At 38.7% G+C, this 18,203-nt stretch overlaps 1 protein-coding gene across 5 annotated transcripts in view; it reads left to right on the top strand.

The window, feature by feature from the left end:
* Positions 1 to 18,203, top strand: part of FER (FER tyrosine kinase) — a 440,848-nt gene that overhangs the window by 399,217 nt on the left and 23,428 nt on the right. For all 5 annotated transcript variants that reach the window (XM_058725350.1, XM_058725344.1, XM_058725329.1 and 2 more), the window contains one exon: positions 11,383 to 11,537. In XM_058725350.1, the coding sequence (XP_058581333.1) occupies positions 11,383 to 11,537 (155 nt within the window). The remainder of the gene's footprint in view (positions 1 to 11,382; positions 11,538 to 18,203) is intronic.

Raw genomic sequence — 18,203 nt, 5'->3', positions numbered from 1 at the left:
TGTAATATTTTAAGTGATACCATTTGTCACTCAAGCAAGTGGCTTCCATATTTGTTTCTCATACTCTCAGAGTGGGAGTGGTGGACATTTAAAAAATCTCCCTTCTTTTAGGAGTAGAGGCTCTTGCCATTAGTATGGAGGCTCACTTCGGAAGTGAGTCCTCACAACGCATCTTATCACAGCCTCAGACAGCTACTGGCCTTTAATGTGCATGCTTGAGACAGAATTCAGTTTTGTTGTTGAATTACCCACTGGGATTTGGTATATTTATTTGAACTAATGAGATTTAAACGTTTACTTTCCATCAATATTTTTTAATTTGTCCTCATCTGACCCCCTGTTCCTCCCGAACAGATTCTTTATTGCTTAAGAGATGTAGCATTAGATCAAGATTTATTTAAATTGTGTACCCAAAGCTAGTCTCTAGAGATTTGGTGTCTCGTTGCACAATGCGGCCCACAGGTGATAGCAGACAGCAGTGACTGAGGGAGATTTACATCTGACTATACAAATAGAGCACACATTTCATAAAACTATAAACCATCCAGGCTAATCACAGTAGTTAAATACAAGGAAAGTTTCCCATGGGTTCTCAGATAAATTTAGGACTGAAGAAAGTGTTGTCATGATATGTGTTTGGTTCTGAATTTTTTGTCAATATCCAGATTTAATATGAGTCCCTTTGTTTTAGCTAACTGCCCAGGAATTTGATCTTTTAAGCTAAATACAAGAATATATGGATTTGGTATATGTGTATTGCCAAATAGAATTCTCTTATAGGGAAGTCGCCCCAGGGATGAAAGAGCCAAAAGAAGTAAGCGCTTTTTATGCGCTCAACATGTCCATTTTAAGTAAAGGCAGATGACTTACAATAGCTTTCATAACTGGCTCTCCATCAGTCAGCCATGCCAGACAAGGACTTGGTTGCTTTTGTCCCACTATCAGGAAGCAGCGTCATTAGAGGAAATCACCAAAGGTCTCAGTTTCTCCGCAAGTGCAACCCAGTGGAGCATTTCTCCTGTATAAATAGATCAAGCCCCCAGTGGTGATCTTCTCCTGCTGAGAAGAAGGTAGCTGGGTTTAGAGTAAATACACCGGAGCTAGCCTTAGACAAACTTTTTAGAAGTTATACTTGCATTGCCACCCCTCCCCAATGCCACAGCACACCCTTACATATTCATCCGTGACTTTTCCCACAAGCGCCCACTCACTGTGTGCTTTGCCCAGGCCTGCTCTTTGCCAGTTCCCTGTGCTGATCCATTTTCCCTTTTCCCGACCTCTCACACACCTGCCCTATCATCCCATACAAAGCCCTTAAGACTTTGTATGTCTTTATACATATTTATGTGTTCAAAGAATTTATACCAAAATGTGACTCAGAGGAAATATGTGCCCCCTTACCCACAGGTAACAAATTTGCATTTTAGCAGTGGCTTTAAGTAAATGAAGACACACAAATACTGAGGATTCTGTGCCTGGCAGGGAGCAGCAGGGAGATTTTAGGAACAGGGTCCTTTGGCTCTCACCATGTATACTCATAGGGCCTTCGACCAGCCCTGAGCAAAAAAGGCATAAGTTATACTCTAACCCTCCCTCCAGCCTGGTCTGTTACTGCATTCACAGAAGCAACGCTTTTGTTTCCAACCTCCCAGAAGTCTGTGACACTGAACAATTTTTCCAAGGAAGAGAAAACACAGTTTAATATATAGGACTAATTTTCAGTTTTGCAGCTGGGGCTTCCTTTGGGAGCCGTACTTGTAGAAATCAGTAATAATGGGGGGAGAACTCCCCAATTGATGGGTACAAAGTTTGATGGAGAAGGTTATGAAGAGAAGAGAGACCAGTGGAACACTAGGAGTGAAATCAAGGATATGCTTGAAAATGAGAAATGTAGGAAGATTTTTGTATTTGTATTTACTTTATTCAAAGGAAAAATAAGGTAGATTCTGAAGTGGGAATGAGCAGCGGACTTGCGAAAGAGTCTTGCTGGTCATCTCTTTTTTGGCTAATCTCTGATCCCATCACTATCAACTCAGTAGTGGCTTTGGTATTGGCCTGTAGAAACTGGTCTCCAAGGTGTCAGCTCTGTTGCCAAAGACACTCCACCTTGCCCAACCGCAGTGTCCGGGCCCATTCTACACGACGGTTTACAATTCTGTTTCTGTTACTGTGTGCAAAATTTTCCAAAGAGAAATATGCATCCTACTCTCCTTCCATTAAAACACTCACATACATTGTTTTAAAGCAGTTGATGACTTAGGCTTTTTCAGAAAATAGGTTTTTCATATGCTTGTTATACAAACGATTTCTGCGTTTTTTTTGTTTTTTGTTTGTTTTTAAACAAACAAAGGGAGTTTGAAGAGTCACTTCTTAAAGGTAAGGCTCTTCTGTTATTTCAAATTCAAAAGTTGTAGCCATTGGGCATGGATTAAGTGGTACATGATTTGATTACATCAAATATCTGCTTCATTTACTATTTCCCCCCACACTACCATTTTTGGCTTTATGCTATGTTTTAGTCAGATATATAAGAAAACCCTAGGCCTTAAAGAGGGCCTAAATGTTGCTAGTTATTTGTGGCTCAGTACTGGCCAGAACCAGTGGGAATAGTTTCTGTACAAAACAAAAACAAAACACAAATATTTCTCTAACTCCTTTCCTATGTGAAGGATAAATCCTCACTTTGTGTAATCATAGCTACGAGCAGTAAATGATGTCTAGGGTAACGCATCAAGACAAGGAGAACTCTGGCTCGGCCTCCTGGCTGTTCCTAGTTTACCACAGTATTTGCTCTAAAAGACAACATCTCCACAGAGCAAGATGCCCACTGTCGTGCTTTCCAGATAGCAAAGAAAATTTACTCCTCTTTATTTCCTGCTGGAGTTGGATTTCCTATAACTGCTCTCTGTTCTCACATTATCCTTAATTAGCCTATCTCATATTATGTATGACTTTGTAAGACACGTCTGGTACACAACCAGAAGTTTGACTTTGTATCTTCAAGGAAGATTACTCGGCAGACATAAGTAGAACATTTCCATAACCTTTTGGCAGTCAGCAGTATTTGCTGTTCTGTTCCTCTGCATGTGGTGAGATATAGCTATCTCTGATACCTCCTGTGAATGACAACACCAGCCTATTATGAGATTTCTCATCTCTGAGTTCCTATAGAATTTGCAGTCTGTAACACACAGGCTCATATAAGCTTGTTCTCTAGCAGTTTCATGCATGAAGAGGCAGGGATAACCAGTGTGTTTCCCAGACTCCGACTCAGGGCAATAGCAAGCTTAATAAAGAAAAGTATGGAGAAGAAGGGAGAAAAGTATATGTCTGCCTTACCTTCCAAATTAGATCATCAGTGTCTCAGTCCAGAGATCATATCTGCTTTTCCTATCTTCTTTAAGACTTATTAGAACATAAGGCAAGCATCGAGTGTGCAGTACGTGTTGATTGCCTGAAGGCCTAAGGTTTTAATTCACAGATTATGCCAAAAAGGCAGTATTTCCAGTCACTTGAACTTCATGCAACCCCAAAAAGGTAGAGTTTTCTGTAAATGTTACTGAAATGTTATTTACATTGATTGAAGGTATCTCTAAATTGGTTTTAGATTGATCCCTCACAGAACTGTAATCCTCATTTCAGAGGACAAACCTCTAAGCCAGAGGTATACTGAAGATAGTTATGACAATGGAAGTATATGCAGTTGTAAAGTGTAGGCATTATTCTGAGGAAAGCATGAACACAGAAATTCTGTAAACGACTAAGATGCTGCGGTGAATAAAAGATCATTCTAACCAAGACTAATGGCATTTTACCCCAAGCCTCAGCGGCCCACTAGGATTCAGAGATGTGCACTGATGCCATTGTAATTCTGTCAAAAATGAGCCAACCATACATTTGTGGATGTATTTCTTGACCTTCTGTTCCAATGAGCTATCATATCTTTGTGCATTTACTGAACAGTATTAAGATTTAAAATCAATTTAGGGGCGCCTGGGTGGCGCAGTCGGTTAAGCGTCCGACTTCAGCCAGGTCACGATCTCGCGGTCCGTGAGTTCGAGCCCCGCGTCAGGCTCTGGGCTGATGGCTCGGAGCCTGGAGCCTGTTTCCGATTCTGTGTCTCCCTCTCTCTCTGCCCCTCCCCCGTTCATGCTCTGTCTCTCTCTGTCCCAAAAATAAATAAAAAACGTTGAAAAAAAAAATTAAAAAAAAAAAAAAGATTTAAAATCAATTTAGGTTAAGCCCTTCAACTCTGTACTTTTTAAATTTTATTTTGAGAGAGAAAGTATGAGTAGGGGAGGGGCAGGCAGAGAGAGAGAGAGAGAGAGAGAGAGACCCAAGCATACTCTGCACTGTCAAAGCAGAGGCCGACGTGGGGTTCGAACCCACGAATCGCGAGATCATGACCTGACCTGAAGTTGGATGTTTAATGGAGTAAGCCACCCAGGCATCCCCAACTCTGTACTTTTTAAAAATTATTTTGATTATTCTAGGACCTTTTATTTACATATTCATTTTAAAAGCAGCTTGTTTAATTTTACAAAGACATCTGCTAGAACAATGGTTCAGAGTGCATTAAATTTACAGATTTGCAGAAAATGGCCATCCTAACAATATTGACTCTTCTCAATGAGCACAGTATGACTATCTGTCCATTGGTTTATTCACTGTTTTTTCTCTGTCAAGTTTTGTAGTTTTAAGTATAAGGGACTTGGTTGTCTTTTGCTACACTTATTTGTAGATATTTTAGTGGCATTACTATAAATGGAATTTATTTTCCAATTATTTGCTGCTAGCATACAAGAATTTTGTATATTAACCTTTTATCTTGCAACCTTGCTAAATTCATTTATTCTAATTCTTGGTATGTAAATTCCCTAAGATTTTTTTTTTTAATTTGTATTTAAATTCCAGTTAGTTCACATACAGTTTAATGTTAGTCTCAGGCACACAGTACAGATTCAACACTTCCATACAGCACAGTGCTCATCACAAGTGCACTCCTTAATCCCCATCACCTATTTCCATCCCACCTACCCCACATACCTCCCCTCTGGTAACCATCAGTTTGTTCTCTGTAATTAAGAGTCTGTTTCTTGGTTTGCCTCACTCTCTTTTTTTTCCCCCTTTGTTCATTTGTTTTGCTTCTTAAATTCCACATAGGAGTGAAATAATATGGTATTTGTCTTTCTCTGACTTAACTTCACTTAGCATAATACTCTTTAGCTCCATCCACATTGTTGCAAATGGCAAGATTTCATTTTTTACAGCTGAGTAATATTCCATTATATAATAATATACATTACGTGTGTGTGTGTGTGTGTATGCGCCACATGTTCTTTATTCATTCATCAGTCAGTGGACACCTGAATTGTTTCCGTAATTTACCTATTATAGATAATGCTACTTTAAATGTTGGGGTACATGTATCCTTTTGAATTAGTATTTTTGTATCCATTTGGGTAAATACCTAATAGTGCAATTACTGGATCTTAGGGTAGTTCTATTTTTAACTTTTTGAGGAACCTCTGTGCTATTTTCCACAGTGGCTGCATCAGTTTGCATCCCCACCAACAGTACAGGAGGGTTCCCCTTTCTCCACATCCTCACCTGCACCTGTTTCATGTATTGTTGATTTTAACCATTCTGACAGGTGTGAGGTGATAGTTCATTGTAGTTTTGATTCATATTTCCCTGATGATGAGTGATATTGAGCATCTTTGATGTCCTCTTTGGAGAAATGTCTGTTCATGTTTTCTGCCTATTTTTAATTAAATTATTAGTTTTGGGGGTATTGAGTTTTACACATTTTGGATACTAACTCTTCCTTAGATAGGTCATTTGCAAATATCTTCTCCCATTCTGTAGGTTGCCTTTTAATCTTGCTGATTGTTTCCTTCACTGTGTAGAAGTTTTATTTTGATGAAGTCCCAATCATTTATTTTTGCTTTTGTTTCCCTTGCCTCAGGAGACATATCTACAAAGAAGTTGCTACAGCCAATGTCAAAGAGGTTACTGCCTGTGTTTTCCTCTAGCCTGAGATTTTCTATAGAAAAAAAATTATGTTTGTGAATAGTGCCAATAGGGCTAGTTTTACTTGTGTGTGATATTTGTGGCTTTTTTTCTTTTTTGCTTCCATGCCTTATTTCAAAGCCTAGGACCTCAAGAATAGAGGTCCGTTTGAATAGAAGTGGTGAAAGCAGGCATTTTTGCCTTGATCTCAAGGAGGAGCAATTTCATCTTTCACCATTAAGTATGATATGGTGGTTGAATTTTTTGTAGATGCTCTTTGTCAGGTTGAGGAAGCTCTTTAGTCTTTCCAGTTTGCTGAACATTTTATCATTAGCAAATACTGAATGCTGTCAAATGCTTCTTCTGTATCAATTGGAATGATCATGGGGTTTTCTTCCCTATATTCTGTCAATCTAGTGAATTACGTTAATTTTCATATGTTAAACCAACCTTGCCTTATTGGATAAGCCCTGCTTGGTCATGACATGTTATCTTTTTTATATATATTACTGGATTTGATTTGACATTATTTTGTTTCTGGCATCATGAGAGTATTTTTCTGTAATTTCTTTGATAGTATCTTTTCCAGGTTTTGTATTATAGTTCTACTGGTCTCATAAAATCATTTAGAGAATACTCTCTATTTTTTTGAAAAGGTTTCCATAATTTTGTTATTTCTTCCCTGAATGTATGATAGAACTTACTAATCAACCCATCTGAGTTGGATTTGCTTTCTGGGAATATCTTTGGATACCAAATTTATATTTGTAAATATAGAACTGTTATTATCTATATCTTATTCTGTCTATAGAATCAGTAGTAATAACCACTTTTTAGTCTAGATACTGATATTTTGAATATTTGATTTTTTGACTATTATAATGTTTGAATATTTTTTTACCATTCTGTTTAATTTGATCTCTTGATGTTTTAGCTTTATCTCTTTACACCTTTTTTAGGAGTTACTCTATAGATTACCATGCATACATCTAACCTTCCACAGACTACTTAGAGCTAATATTGTATCACTTCATGTAAAATGTAGAAAATTTGCAACCGTATGGGTCCTTTTGCTAACATCCAACCTTTATCTGGTAGTTGTCCTATGTGTAACATTTACATACATTGAAAACCTGGTCAGGGGCGCCTGGGTGGCGCAGTCGGTTAAGTGGCCGACTTCAGCCAGGTCACGATCTCGCGGTCCGTGAGTTCGAGCCCCGCGTCGGGCTCTGTGCTGACAGCTCGGAGCCTGGAGCCTGTTTCCGATTCTGTGTCTCCCTCTCTCTCTGCCCCTCCCCCGTTCATGCTCTGTCTCTCTCTGTCCCAAAAATAAAAATAAAAAACGTTGGAAAAAAAAAAAAAAAAAACACCTGGTCAGATAATGCTATAATATTCATTTCCAATATTCAGTCACATTTTAAAGAATTTAAAAGGGAAAAAATCTATATTTGCCCACAAATTTACCATTCCTGTTGTGTTTCCTTCCATCCTGATATTTCAGATTTCTTGCATTTCCCTGTAGCCTGAAACACTGCTTGTAGTGTTTCTGGTAGAGTAGATCTGCTGTTAATGAGTTCTCTCTGCTTTCTTTCATATGACAATGTCTTTATTCTGCCTTCATTTCTGTAGGGTATTTTTGCTAGCTATGGAATTCTGGGTTGACAAAGACATCTGCTAGAATTTTGACTGGGTGTACATTAAATCTATAGATCAATTGGGAAGAATTGCCATCTTAAGAAATGAAAGATGTTATTTCACTGCCTTTTGCCCCCATAATTTTTTTTTAGAAATATGTGATTATTTGAATCATTTTCTGTAGCAAATGTGTCATATTCTCTATCAGCTTTTAAGAGGGTTTCTTTTCCTTGGATTTTAGCAGCTTGATTAGGGTATGTGTATATGTTGTTTTTTTTTTTTTCCTTTGATTTTTATCCTGTTTGGAGCTCACAGAGATTCTTGAATATGCAAATTTAATTCTTTTAACTAAATAGGGGAATTCTTTAGTCACCATTTCTTTAAACTGATTTTCTGCCTCAGTCTCTTTGTTCCTGTACTACTGGGACTCCAATAACATATATTTCAGTCTTTTGATATTGTATAGGTCCCTGATTCTCTTTTCACTTTTTCTATTTTCCTCTCTTTGTGTCCTTCAGCTGGGGTATTTTGTACTGGTTTATCTCCAAGTTTACTGACTATCTGTTATCACCAGTATGCTTTTGATCCTATGTAGGGATTTTTCATTTCAGATATTTAAGTTTCTATATTTCTATAGTTTTTACAGTTTTTATTGTCTACTGAGATTGTCTGCTTTTCTATTAATTTCAAATGTGTTTTCATTTGTTTTATGGAGTATAGTTATAATAGCTGCTTTATATCTGGTTACTATCATGTTGACATTTGTTGATTGCTTTTCCCTTTAGAATTGATCACATTTTTCTTCTTTTCTGTATGTTTAGCAATTATGAATTGTGCCCTAGATACTGTGAATGTTACATTGTGTGGGCTCAAAATCCCTGTTATAATTCTGCAGGAGATTGTTGATTTTTTTGTTTTGGCAGGCAATCAACTCAGGGTCAGATTGCAAATTCTGTCTCTTAATGATTCAAATCACAATTACTGCCTCAAAGCCTGTGTTTTGGTTTGCCCTGTGTGAGACATTTACGAATGACTTTGAGACATGGGCAGTGGTTTAAATGAGTTTAGTTCTCTAAATGGGCTCAGGTCTGCCCATCAAATGTGCTGCTTAGGACTCAGCCTGAGACTTGTGTGGGTTCAAATATGGAACCAGGTAATCCTCTTCTCTTGGTTGTTTGACCTCTATGATTTTCCCTACACTTCCAAGGACCTCTTTTCCTAGTTCCTCAGGGCACAAATATGTGCTTTCTATTACTTTTCAGACACTGATGTTGCCTACCTTGTAATACTGTGTGACTGGAGTCCACATCAGGAGAAAGCTACAAGAGAAATGAGGGGAAGCCTACAAAACAACAAACCAAATGATGGCGTGCTCTAGGGCTTAGTCCCTGAACACCTCTATTTCCTCTCTACACTCAGTCTCTAGGTGAAAGCATTCTCTAATTCCAGTAGGGACCCAGACCCCTTATCTCCTGATGCTTTCCCAACGTCAGTATGCTTCCTTTTTGTATTAGCAGGAGGGAGAAATATAATGAGAATTCCTCCTTTTAAAGACATTTCTTAGATATTTTGGACATCTCTTCTGCTTGCATCTCATTGTCCAGAACTTAGATAATGGCCACATCTCATTGCAGGAGAAGTTGGAAAATACAGGAGTTTTTAGATGGATGACAATAGATTCAGCTAAAATTGGGATTCTTTTACTAAAAAAGAGGAGGAAATGGGACAGTAGGAGGCAACTGGCTGGCTCCACCAAACTTTGTGAATCTAGTCCTCAGCCCTCCCACTAACCTTCCCCATTTCAGTACATGTCAGTTCCATCTTTCTAGGTGCTCAGGCCAAAATATCTTGAAGTCATCATGATTCTTTTTTTCTCCTATTCTACGCCCAATCTACCAGCAAATCCTATTGATTGTACTTTTCAAATATATCTCAAATCTGACTGACTCCATCTTAGTGCAGGCTATTGTTGCTTCTCCTAGACTTCTGAAATAGTCTCCTTTCTGGTTCTGCCAGTCCATTCTCCCCACAATAGGATATAGTCCTTCAAAATGTAAGTCAGATCACATCATTCCTATGTACAGAACTCTCTGGTTACCTCCTAGCTTATTGTGAATAAAATCCAAGGAACTTAACTATGAAAAAGCTAAACATCATCTGGTCCTGGCTAACCCCCTGATTAAATTTACTAGTGTCTCCCTGTAACTCATTCCACACCAGCTATACTGACTTCCTTAATGTTCCTTGAATATACCAAGCATGTACCAATTTCAAGGTCTTTGTATCTATCGCATCTTGAATGCTTTTCTAGATATCCCCATGGCTTCCTTCTTAACTTCTTTCATGTCTTTGATCAAATATCACGTTATCAGAGACCTTCCTGTCTCTGATCCTATTTTAGACAGCTTGTCTAAAATAGGATTCCCTCTGGGGCGCCTGGGTGGCTCATTCGGTTGAGCATCCGACTTCAGCTCAGGTCATGATATCGCGGTTCATGAGTTCAGGCCCCGCATTGGGCTCTGTGCTGACAGCTCAGAGCCTGGAGCCTGCTTCCGATTCTGTGTCTCCCTCTCTCTCTGCCCCTCCCCCACATGTGCTCTGCCTCTCAAAAATAAAGAAAACTAATTTAAAAAATTAAAATAGGATTCACTCTAGTAAATCTCTCCCTTTATAAAACTTTTTTTCTTAATACTCAGCACCATTTGACATATTATCTGATTTTCTTTGTGTGTATATGTATATATTTGGACATACATATACCTTCTCTACATATATACATATATAAAAATGTATAAACATTTAGGTACATATAGGGATTTGATTATTGAAGGGCTTGTCACTAGAATTAGAGACTTCATCGGTTATGCTCACTGCTGTCTTCTTTAGCAGTTAAGGGTGGTCAAGACAGACTTCTATGAGAACAGGGCAGTTGAGCTAAGAATGAATGAAGAGGAGTCAGCTATGCTACAACCTAGAAGGAAAACATTCCACACAAAGGGAACAGCTATCTGCAAGGCCCTGTGGTGGAAATAAGCTTATCATGTTTCAGGGACTTGTCCTGCATTTAAGGACAAAAAGCCCAGTATGGGTAGAATTTAGAAATTATGTAGAATGGAACAAGATGCGGTGGAAGAGACAGAGCCAGATCATGCAGAGTTTTGGCTGTCCCCAATGCAGTCAGAAGAGAAACATTCTCTACATTTTGGGAAGCTCTAAGGCTACAACAACCAAAGGCTATCTAATGACATACAGCTATTTAAATTTAATTCACTGAAAGTAAATTTAAAAATTCAGTTTCTCGATCACACAAGTTTCATTCCAAGTGTTCAATAGTCACACATGGCTAATGACTACCTATCGGACAGCACAGCACCGATAGAGAATATTTCATCATCACAGAAAGTTATGTAAAACAGTCCAATGAGAAATAATGCCAAGTTTGCTTAGCCTCTCCTGTGATTTTTCTCTTAACCCTAGAATCCGTGTTTTTCTATTTAATGGAAATATATGCAGTGCCTAGCAAATTAGCATGGGGCCTGTTCCCTATGCAAATATTCTCACTGGTGATTTTTTCCTATGACAGAAAAGATGAGAAGGACTGGTAAATCACAAGCATTCTTAACCTCATTATAAATACATTGCAAATGTAAAAAATGCAAAGTGTGGAAGTCATAAATGTGAAAGCAGCTTTCAATTTGTTTTAATAGGTATTTTCCATGTCTTATTGTAACCTAGGGATCTTGCTGCAAGAAACTGCCTGGTAGGTGAAAATAACGTTCTGAAAATCAGTGACTTTGGAATGTCTCGTCAAGAGGATGGTGGAGTGTATTCATCTTCTGGCTTAAAGCAGATTCCCATTAAATGGACAGCACCAGAAGCTCTTAATTATGGTAAGAATAGACTGTTTTTCTTTTTGGTGGCAAAAATGTATTCCATCAGCACAAAACATTCACAAGCAAAGTTGGAGGAGTAAGGCAGAGCCCAAGTTAGAATGATTTGAAAATCAACACAACAATATTTAAGTGTTCATATTTTGTACTTACACATGGGCAGAAACCTAATTCATTGACCTTATTGATCAAATTTCTATATGTAAGATTGCTAGATTTAAACTTTTTTTTAACATTTATTCATTTTTTGAGAGACAGAGAGAGAGCACAAGCAGGGGAGGGGCAGAGAGAGGGGGAAACACAGAATCCGAAGCAGGCTCCAGGCTCCCAGCTGTGAGCACGGAGCCCGATGAGGGGCTTGAACTCATGAGATATGAGATCATGACCTGAGCCAAAGTCAGATGCTTAACCGACTGAGCCACCAGGTGCCCCTCAGATTGCTAGATTTAAAAGGTAGATGTACTTATAAGCACTTTTAAATATGACTATATATCTGAGGGTTTTTTAATCCAAAAAAAAAAAAGATTTTTACATTCACTGTATAATTTAACCGTTAAAGTGTTGTTGTGGCTCTGGACCACTGCTTTCAGATGTCTTGCAATTGGTCCAATAACCTCATCTAATAGTAGGTTTTAAAATTTGTTAAGTCTATAGTTTCTCACTCTGAAAACTGCCTTGGTTTCTTTGCATTTTAGTCTCTGGAACTTGTATAAATGTTGGAGGGAGAGAGAGGAGTTACATTTTGAAACAGCAGGGATTTTTTTGTATGTCATTATAATGGAAAAAATTCAGGTTGTGTTATCTGTGGTTGGGATAAACTGGGCTGTAACAAGATGGGTAACAGTTCAGAATTAAAAGGAGAGAGATTGTGCTTTAAGTGAAATTATAAATTACATTTTCATTAAGGGAAGCAGCATGTGAGCCATGGGTTGGTGAATGGGTATGTTTTGAATTGAAATATCATAAAATGACTCTTTATTGATTTAAAATGAAAATTTACTTCATCATGAAAAACGAGGCATTTATAAATGCCCTAATTTAATGCCTAAGTTAAAAACAAAGCTTTTAAGTGAGCTAAACTTTTATATTATATAAAATTAACCATTTTAAAGTGAATAATTTAGTGGTATTTAGTACTGTTTAGAATGTTACACAACCACTACTTCCTTCTAATTCCAACATTTTCATCACTCTAAAGTAATACCCTTTGCCTATTTACTCCCCATTCCTCCTTTCCCTGCAGCCACTGGCTACCACATGTCTACTTTTTTATTGCTATGGATTTACCTATACTGCATATTTCATATAAATGGAATCATACTATATGTGACCTTTTGTGTGTGGCTTCCTTTACTCTCATGTTTTTGAGGTTCATCGATGTTGTAGCATGTGTAATAAACTTCTTTCTTTTTTATGGCTGAATAATATTCCATTGTATACATTGATAATTTGTTTTCCATTCATCTGTTGATTCATATTTGAGCACTTTTCACCTTTTGGCTACTGTGAATAGTGCTGCTATGAACATTTGTGTATGAGGATTTGAGTACCTGCTATTAGTTGTTCTGGATATACACTAAGAGTCATATGGTAACTCTAGGATTGGTTTGGATGTTAGATGGGGCTGCTTCAGACACTAGGATCTGTTTTGTGTTTTGGATACTCATGATACTACGCAGTAGTTGTATGTGGTTGTCACTATGAGCAATTGACTAAGTTCTAGTTCCCAATAATGAACTAGAAACTTAACTTCAAAACTTAACACTAGGATGCTAATCCTCACTCTAATTTGTCTTCCCAAGTGCTAGCAAGATAAATTTTTATATGATCACAGACGAATTCCACCATTCCACAGAATATAGAGAAAATGGCAGCCCTGCTATTTTCCACAGTGATATTACTCTAAGATTGTATTCCTATGAATAACAATCACGGGATAAAAGATTTTAACTTGTTACTTATGCAGAGGTTTTCTTTAAAGGACAAAACATGGTTAACCCCTTCTCATTGATTCTTACAGCATCCCTACAAAGGGGCTGGAACTGGACTTGGGAGACCCTGAAATTTAGCTCCCTAAAATTTGTTTTAACCCTGTTGGCCAGATCTTCTTCACTGCCTTTGAAAGTCCTCTTCCTGTTAAGCAATTATGCCAAGTAAAATTCTGCCTTTCAATCAAAATGTATTTTAGTTGAATTTCAAGGTGACTGAAGTATTTACAAATCAAAATTCTATTTTCAAATAGCTCTTAGAACCTGACCTACAGCATTGGAAATAATAAAAGATGTGTGAAGATCTTTGGTTGGCAATGAGGGAGATTTTTTTGGCAGTCTTTAATATCAACTTAATACAATTCAGAACAATTTACATGACAATGGAGGAGAGATTTTTAACAGTAGATGAGGAAAAAGTCTGGAATACTTATTACCCAACCCAGTAAGGGAGTCCTTCAGAGTTTAACAAGAGGGGAAAATATAAGAATCTATTGAAAAACTTACTTCTTCTTATGTTTCTTTCATGTTTTATGCAAATACTGGTTTATGATTGGTAGTAAAAACTTGCCTCCTTTCCAAGGGTCTTTTTTCCCCACTCTTGCCTCAGAGTAGCTGAAATACTGCACAAGTCTTTCATGACGTGTAGGAGCAAGGTTGATGGTAAAACCTTTCAGTCTAGGGAACCTCTCAGAAATTTTGCTTTACAGCCATAGAGTTAAACGTACTTTCACCATTATTTTGTCATTAGTGTTGCTGTCATTTAATTTTTTTAAAAAATGACAAATATCCTTGTTTTTTCTAAATCGAGCAATAGTAAAGGGCTTACAGTGACACGGATGCCCCTCTCCCACCCATCTCTAGCCACATAACACATAATTGCATATATATATATCCCCCCCACCCTTATTAAACACAGAGTGGTAGCATATTCAATAGCCTTTTCAGCACATGTTGCCACCATCCTCAATATAGCTGTTAGCAAAAGTACTTTGTAAAGGGCAAATAGTGTATGCCTCTTCAACTAAGACATAATCAAAAAAAAAAATTGCAAAAGACACTTTTTCATTTGTCACTGAAGAATGTGGGGCTGCTGCATCCTCTAATTGAATTAGCATGACATAAATAAGTACTCTGAAATGAGAGGGAGGCAAGGTTTACAGTGAAAAGAGTCCTGGATCAACCACCAGGACCAGACTCCTACTAGTTACGTCATTAGTTGCACGACCTTAGCAAGTCATCTACCTCTCTGTACCTATGATTTCTAATTTGCAAGATGAGAAGATAGTAAGGGTATTTGTGAGGTTCAAATGAGATGGAAAAGTAGCAAAATCCTGTACAATTGCAAGTTATTCTTAGCCCATTAAAATTACCCAACGAGGTTCTGGTTCAAGATGACAATGCAGGGAGATCCCCAGGTCATACCACCTCTCACAGATAAACCAAGTCTACAGCTACATATGGAACAATTTTCTCAAAAAAAAACAACAAACAAAAAACCTAGAAACTACGCAACTGCCATATATTGGACAAACAAGGGGGAAAAATGTATCACAGCAGGTAAGACAGGCTGAGACACAATCTCACCATAAACCTCATCCCCAGCACAGAGAACCATAAACGGCAGGGAACTAAAAACTTAAAGCTTCTCCCTGAGGAGTGAATTATTTAAGCCCCCACACATCAGACTCGCCAGCATTTAAGACCTGCACCTGAGAGATGAGCTTGCAAAACATCTACCTTTGAAAACCAAAGAGGCTACAGGGAACATATAAACAATTCTTAAAAGGGCCCCATGCTTGGAATCACCTGCTTAGGGCCCAGAGCAGAAGCAGCCAATGGACAGGTCATGTGAAAGAAGCTCATTTGCTAGCCTTAAAGCATCGGCCTGAGGGGTATCTTATTTGACACACATCTAGGGGTCAGCAGGGGATACTTTCTAGGAATGGAGGCCAGCATGTGCCATCTTCACATTCTCCCTCTGCCGCACCCCCAGGGCACCAGTATCTCTCAGAGGGGAGCTTTTACACATGTCCAGTACCCTGGTTTATGTAGCTGTTGCACAGGAAACACCCCAGGATCTTCAGGTTCTGGAGGTCAGGGGGCTTGCATTCCTATGTCCCATGTGACTGTAACAACTGGAGACCATTCTTGGCAGACTACCACCCTGGTGCCCTGACAGACAGCAACATGCCCACAGTCTTTACTTGCTTTTCCCACAAGCTTTGGCTTGAGAACAGGCTTCATGTATGTCACCTGATTACAGGCCTGTGGAGGTTCTGTCCAGAAACAAAGTCCAGTGCACACCATCTCTTCACTCTCCCTCTACCTTGCTTGCTGGAATCTCCCAGAAAGGATCTTATACCCTTGTCTGGTGCTCAGGTTTTAGCAGATGATGCCTAAGAACATCTTTATATCACCTGGATTCTGGTGGTCAGCAGGACTTAGTTTCACAGATCCCACAGGACCGTAACCAATGGAGAAAAAGTTCTTAAACAGCTAGTACCTGTAGAGCACAGTAAGAGGCAACAGGCCCAAGAGCTCTTTCTTTCTGTGTGAGGGCTACAGCCAGAGGGGCAGGATTCTAACTGAACATACATCCAAGACCTGACTATAATTCTTTCCAGAGACCTTGTAGGGCAAGCACAATCCTCACACTCTGCCACTGTTGTGTTCCAGAGCACCAATATCTCTCAGAAGAAAGCTCTTACACACACCTGGTGCCCCAGTTTTGGGGGTTGCCATCCAGAGAATGCCCCTTGATCTGGCTCTGGTGACCAAGGGGGACTTGCATTCCTGAGTCCCACAGGACTGTATTGAGAGACAAAGTTCTTGGCAAGCCATCATTCCTCAAGGGAGTGCACCAACAGCTGACTATGTAAGAAGGCAGGAGCTTCAGACTGAGAGACAGCCTTCAGGTTTGGCACAATCTAGAGGCTCAGGTAACATAGGCTGTGGACCATCTTTGCACTCTCCCTCTGCCTCGCTCCACCGTACTGGTATCTCTCAGAAGGGAGCATATGCACTCATCTGGAGCCCCAATTTTTGCAACTGCTGCCCAGGAGATAACTCCAGATCACCTGGATCTGGTGGCCAGTGGGACTTACATGTGTAGTCCCATTGGACTGAGGGACCTTAGCCAGTAGCTTCGGCTCTGGCTGCAAATCAAACAGTGTTGGTGCTGAGATTCTTTTGGATCCTGATAGGTCTAGGAACACGCTCAACTACTGTGAGCTATTAAAAACAAAATAGATCACAAAGATTTGAAGACAACAAAGAGCTAGGGCAAGGTTGACTGATGGCATTCATGTATCACATGAGGCCACTTCCTCAAGACTGGGAGAGGTGGCTGTTTCATCGAGTGCATAAAACCCAACACAGAGAGTCAAGCAAAATGAAGAAACGTTGAAATATGTTCCAAATGAAAGAACAAAAGAAAACCTCAGGAAAAAAAATTTAGCCAGAGATAAATGATTTGCCTGATAAGGACTTCAAAGTAATGATCACAAAGATGCTTACCAAACTCAGGAGAAGAACAGATGAACATAGTGAGAAACTTCAATGAAGAGAGAGAAAATCTAACAAAGTACCAAACAGAAGTCACAAAGCTAAAAAATGCAATCATTGAGCTAAAAAACAAAAAAACAAAAAAAACAGTGGAGGGGGTTTCCAGCAGACTAGATGAAAAGATCAGTTAACTTGAAGATAGAGCAGTGGAACTCACCCAATAAGAGCAGCAAAAACAATTTTAGAAAGTGAAGATAACTCAAGGTACTTATAGGACACCATCAAGCAGACTAGCATTTGCATTATAGAATCCCCAGAGGAAGAAGAGGGAGTGTAAGGGATAGAAAACTTATTTGAAGAAACATTGATTAAAAACTTCCCTAATTTAGGGATGCCTGGTGGTGCAGTTGGTTAAGCAGCTGACTTTGACTCAGGTCATACATGATCTCACGGTTTGTGGGTTCTAGCCCCACATCAGGCTCTGTGGTGACAGCTCAGAACCTGGAGCCTGCTTCAGATTCTGTGTCTCCCTCTCTCTCTGTCCTTCCCCTGCCCATGCTCTGTCTGTCTCTCAAAAATAACATTAAAAAAAAGAACACTCCCCTAATTTATAGAAGAAAACAGATATCCAAGATCTAGGATGCACACTGAGTTCCAAATAGAGTAAACCCAAAGAGACCCATGAAAAGACACATTATAATTTAAATTTCAAAGGTTAAAGAGAAGAAAAGAATCTTAAAATCAGCAAGAGAAAAGCAAATTGTTACATACAAGGTAGCCCCTATAAGATTATCAGCAAATTTTCTAGCAGAAACTTTGCAGGCCAGAAGAGAGTAGTACAATATATTCAGAGTGCTGAAACTAAAACCTTGCCAACCAAGAATGCTGTACCTGGCAAAGTTACCATTCAGAATTGAAGGAGACACAAAGAGTTCTCCAGACAGGCAAAAGCTAAAGAGTTTATCACCACTAAACCAGCCTCTTAACCAAGTTAAAATAACTTCTCTAAACTGAAAAGAGAGGGTGCTTATTAGTAACAAGAAAACACATAAAAGTACAAATCTCACTGATAAAGGTAAATATATAGTAAAGGTAATAGATTCATCATTTACAAAGCCAGCTTTGTTAAAAGACAAAAGTAGCAAAAATAACAATAACCACAAAATAAAAA

Source organism: Neofelis nebulosa, chromosome 1, assembly GCF_028018385.1.
Source record: "Neofelis nebulosa isolate mNeoNeb1 chromosome 1, mNeoNeb1.pri, whole genome shotgun sequence".
In the NCBI taxonomy this organism is placed as follows: Eukaryota; Metazoa; Chordata; class Mammalia; order Carnivora; family Felidae; genus Neofelis; species Neofelis nebulosa.
The sequence above is the reverse complement of the archived record's forward strand: the minus strand, read 5'-3'. Positions and strand labels throughout refer to the sequence as shown.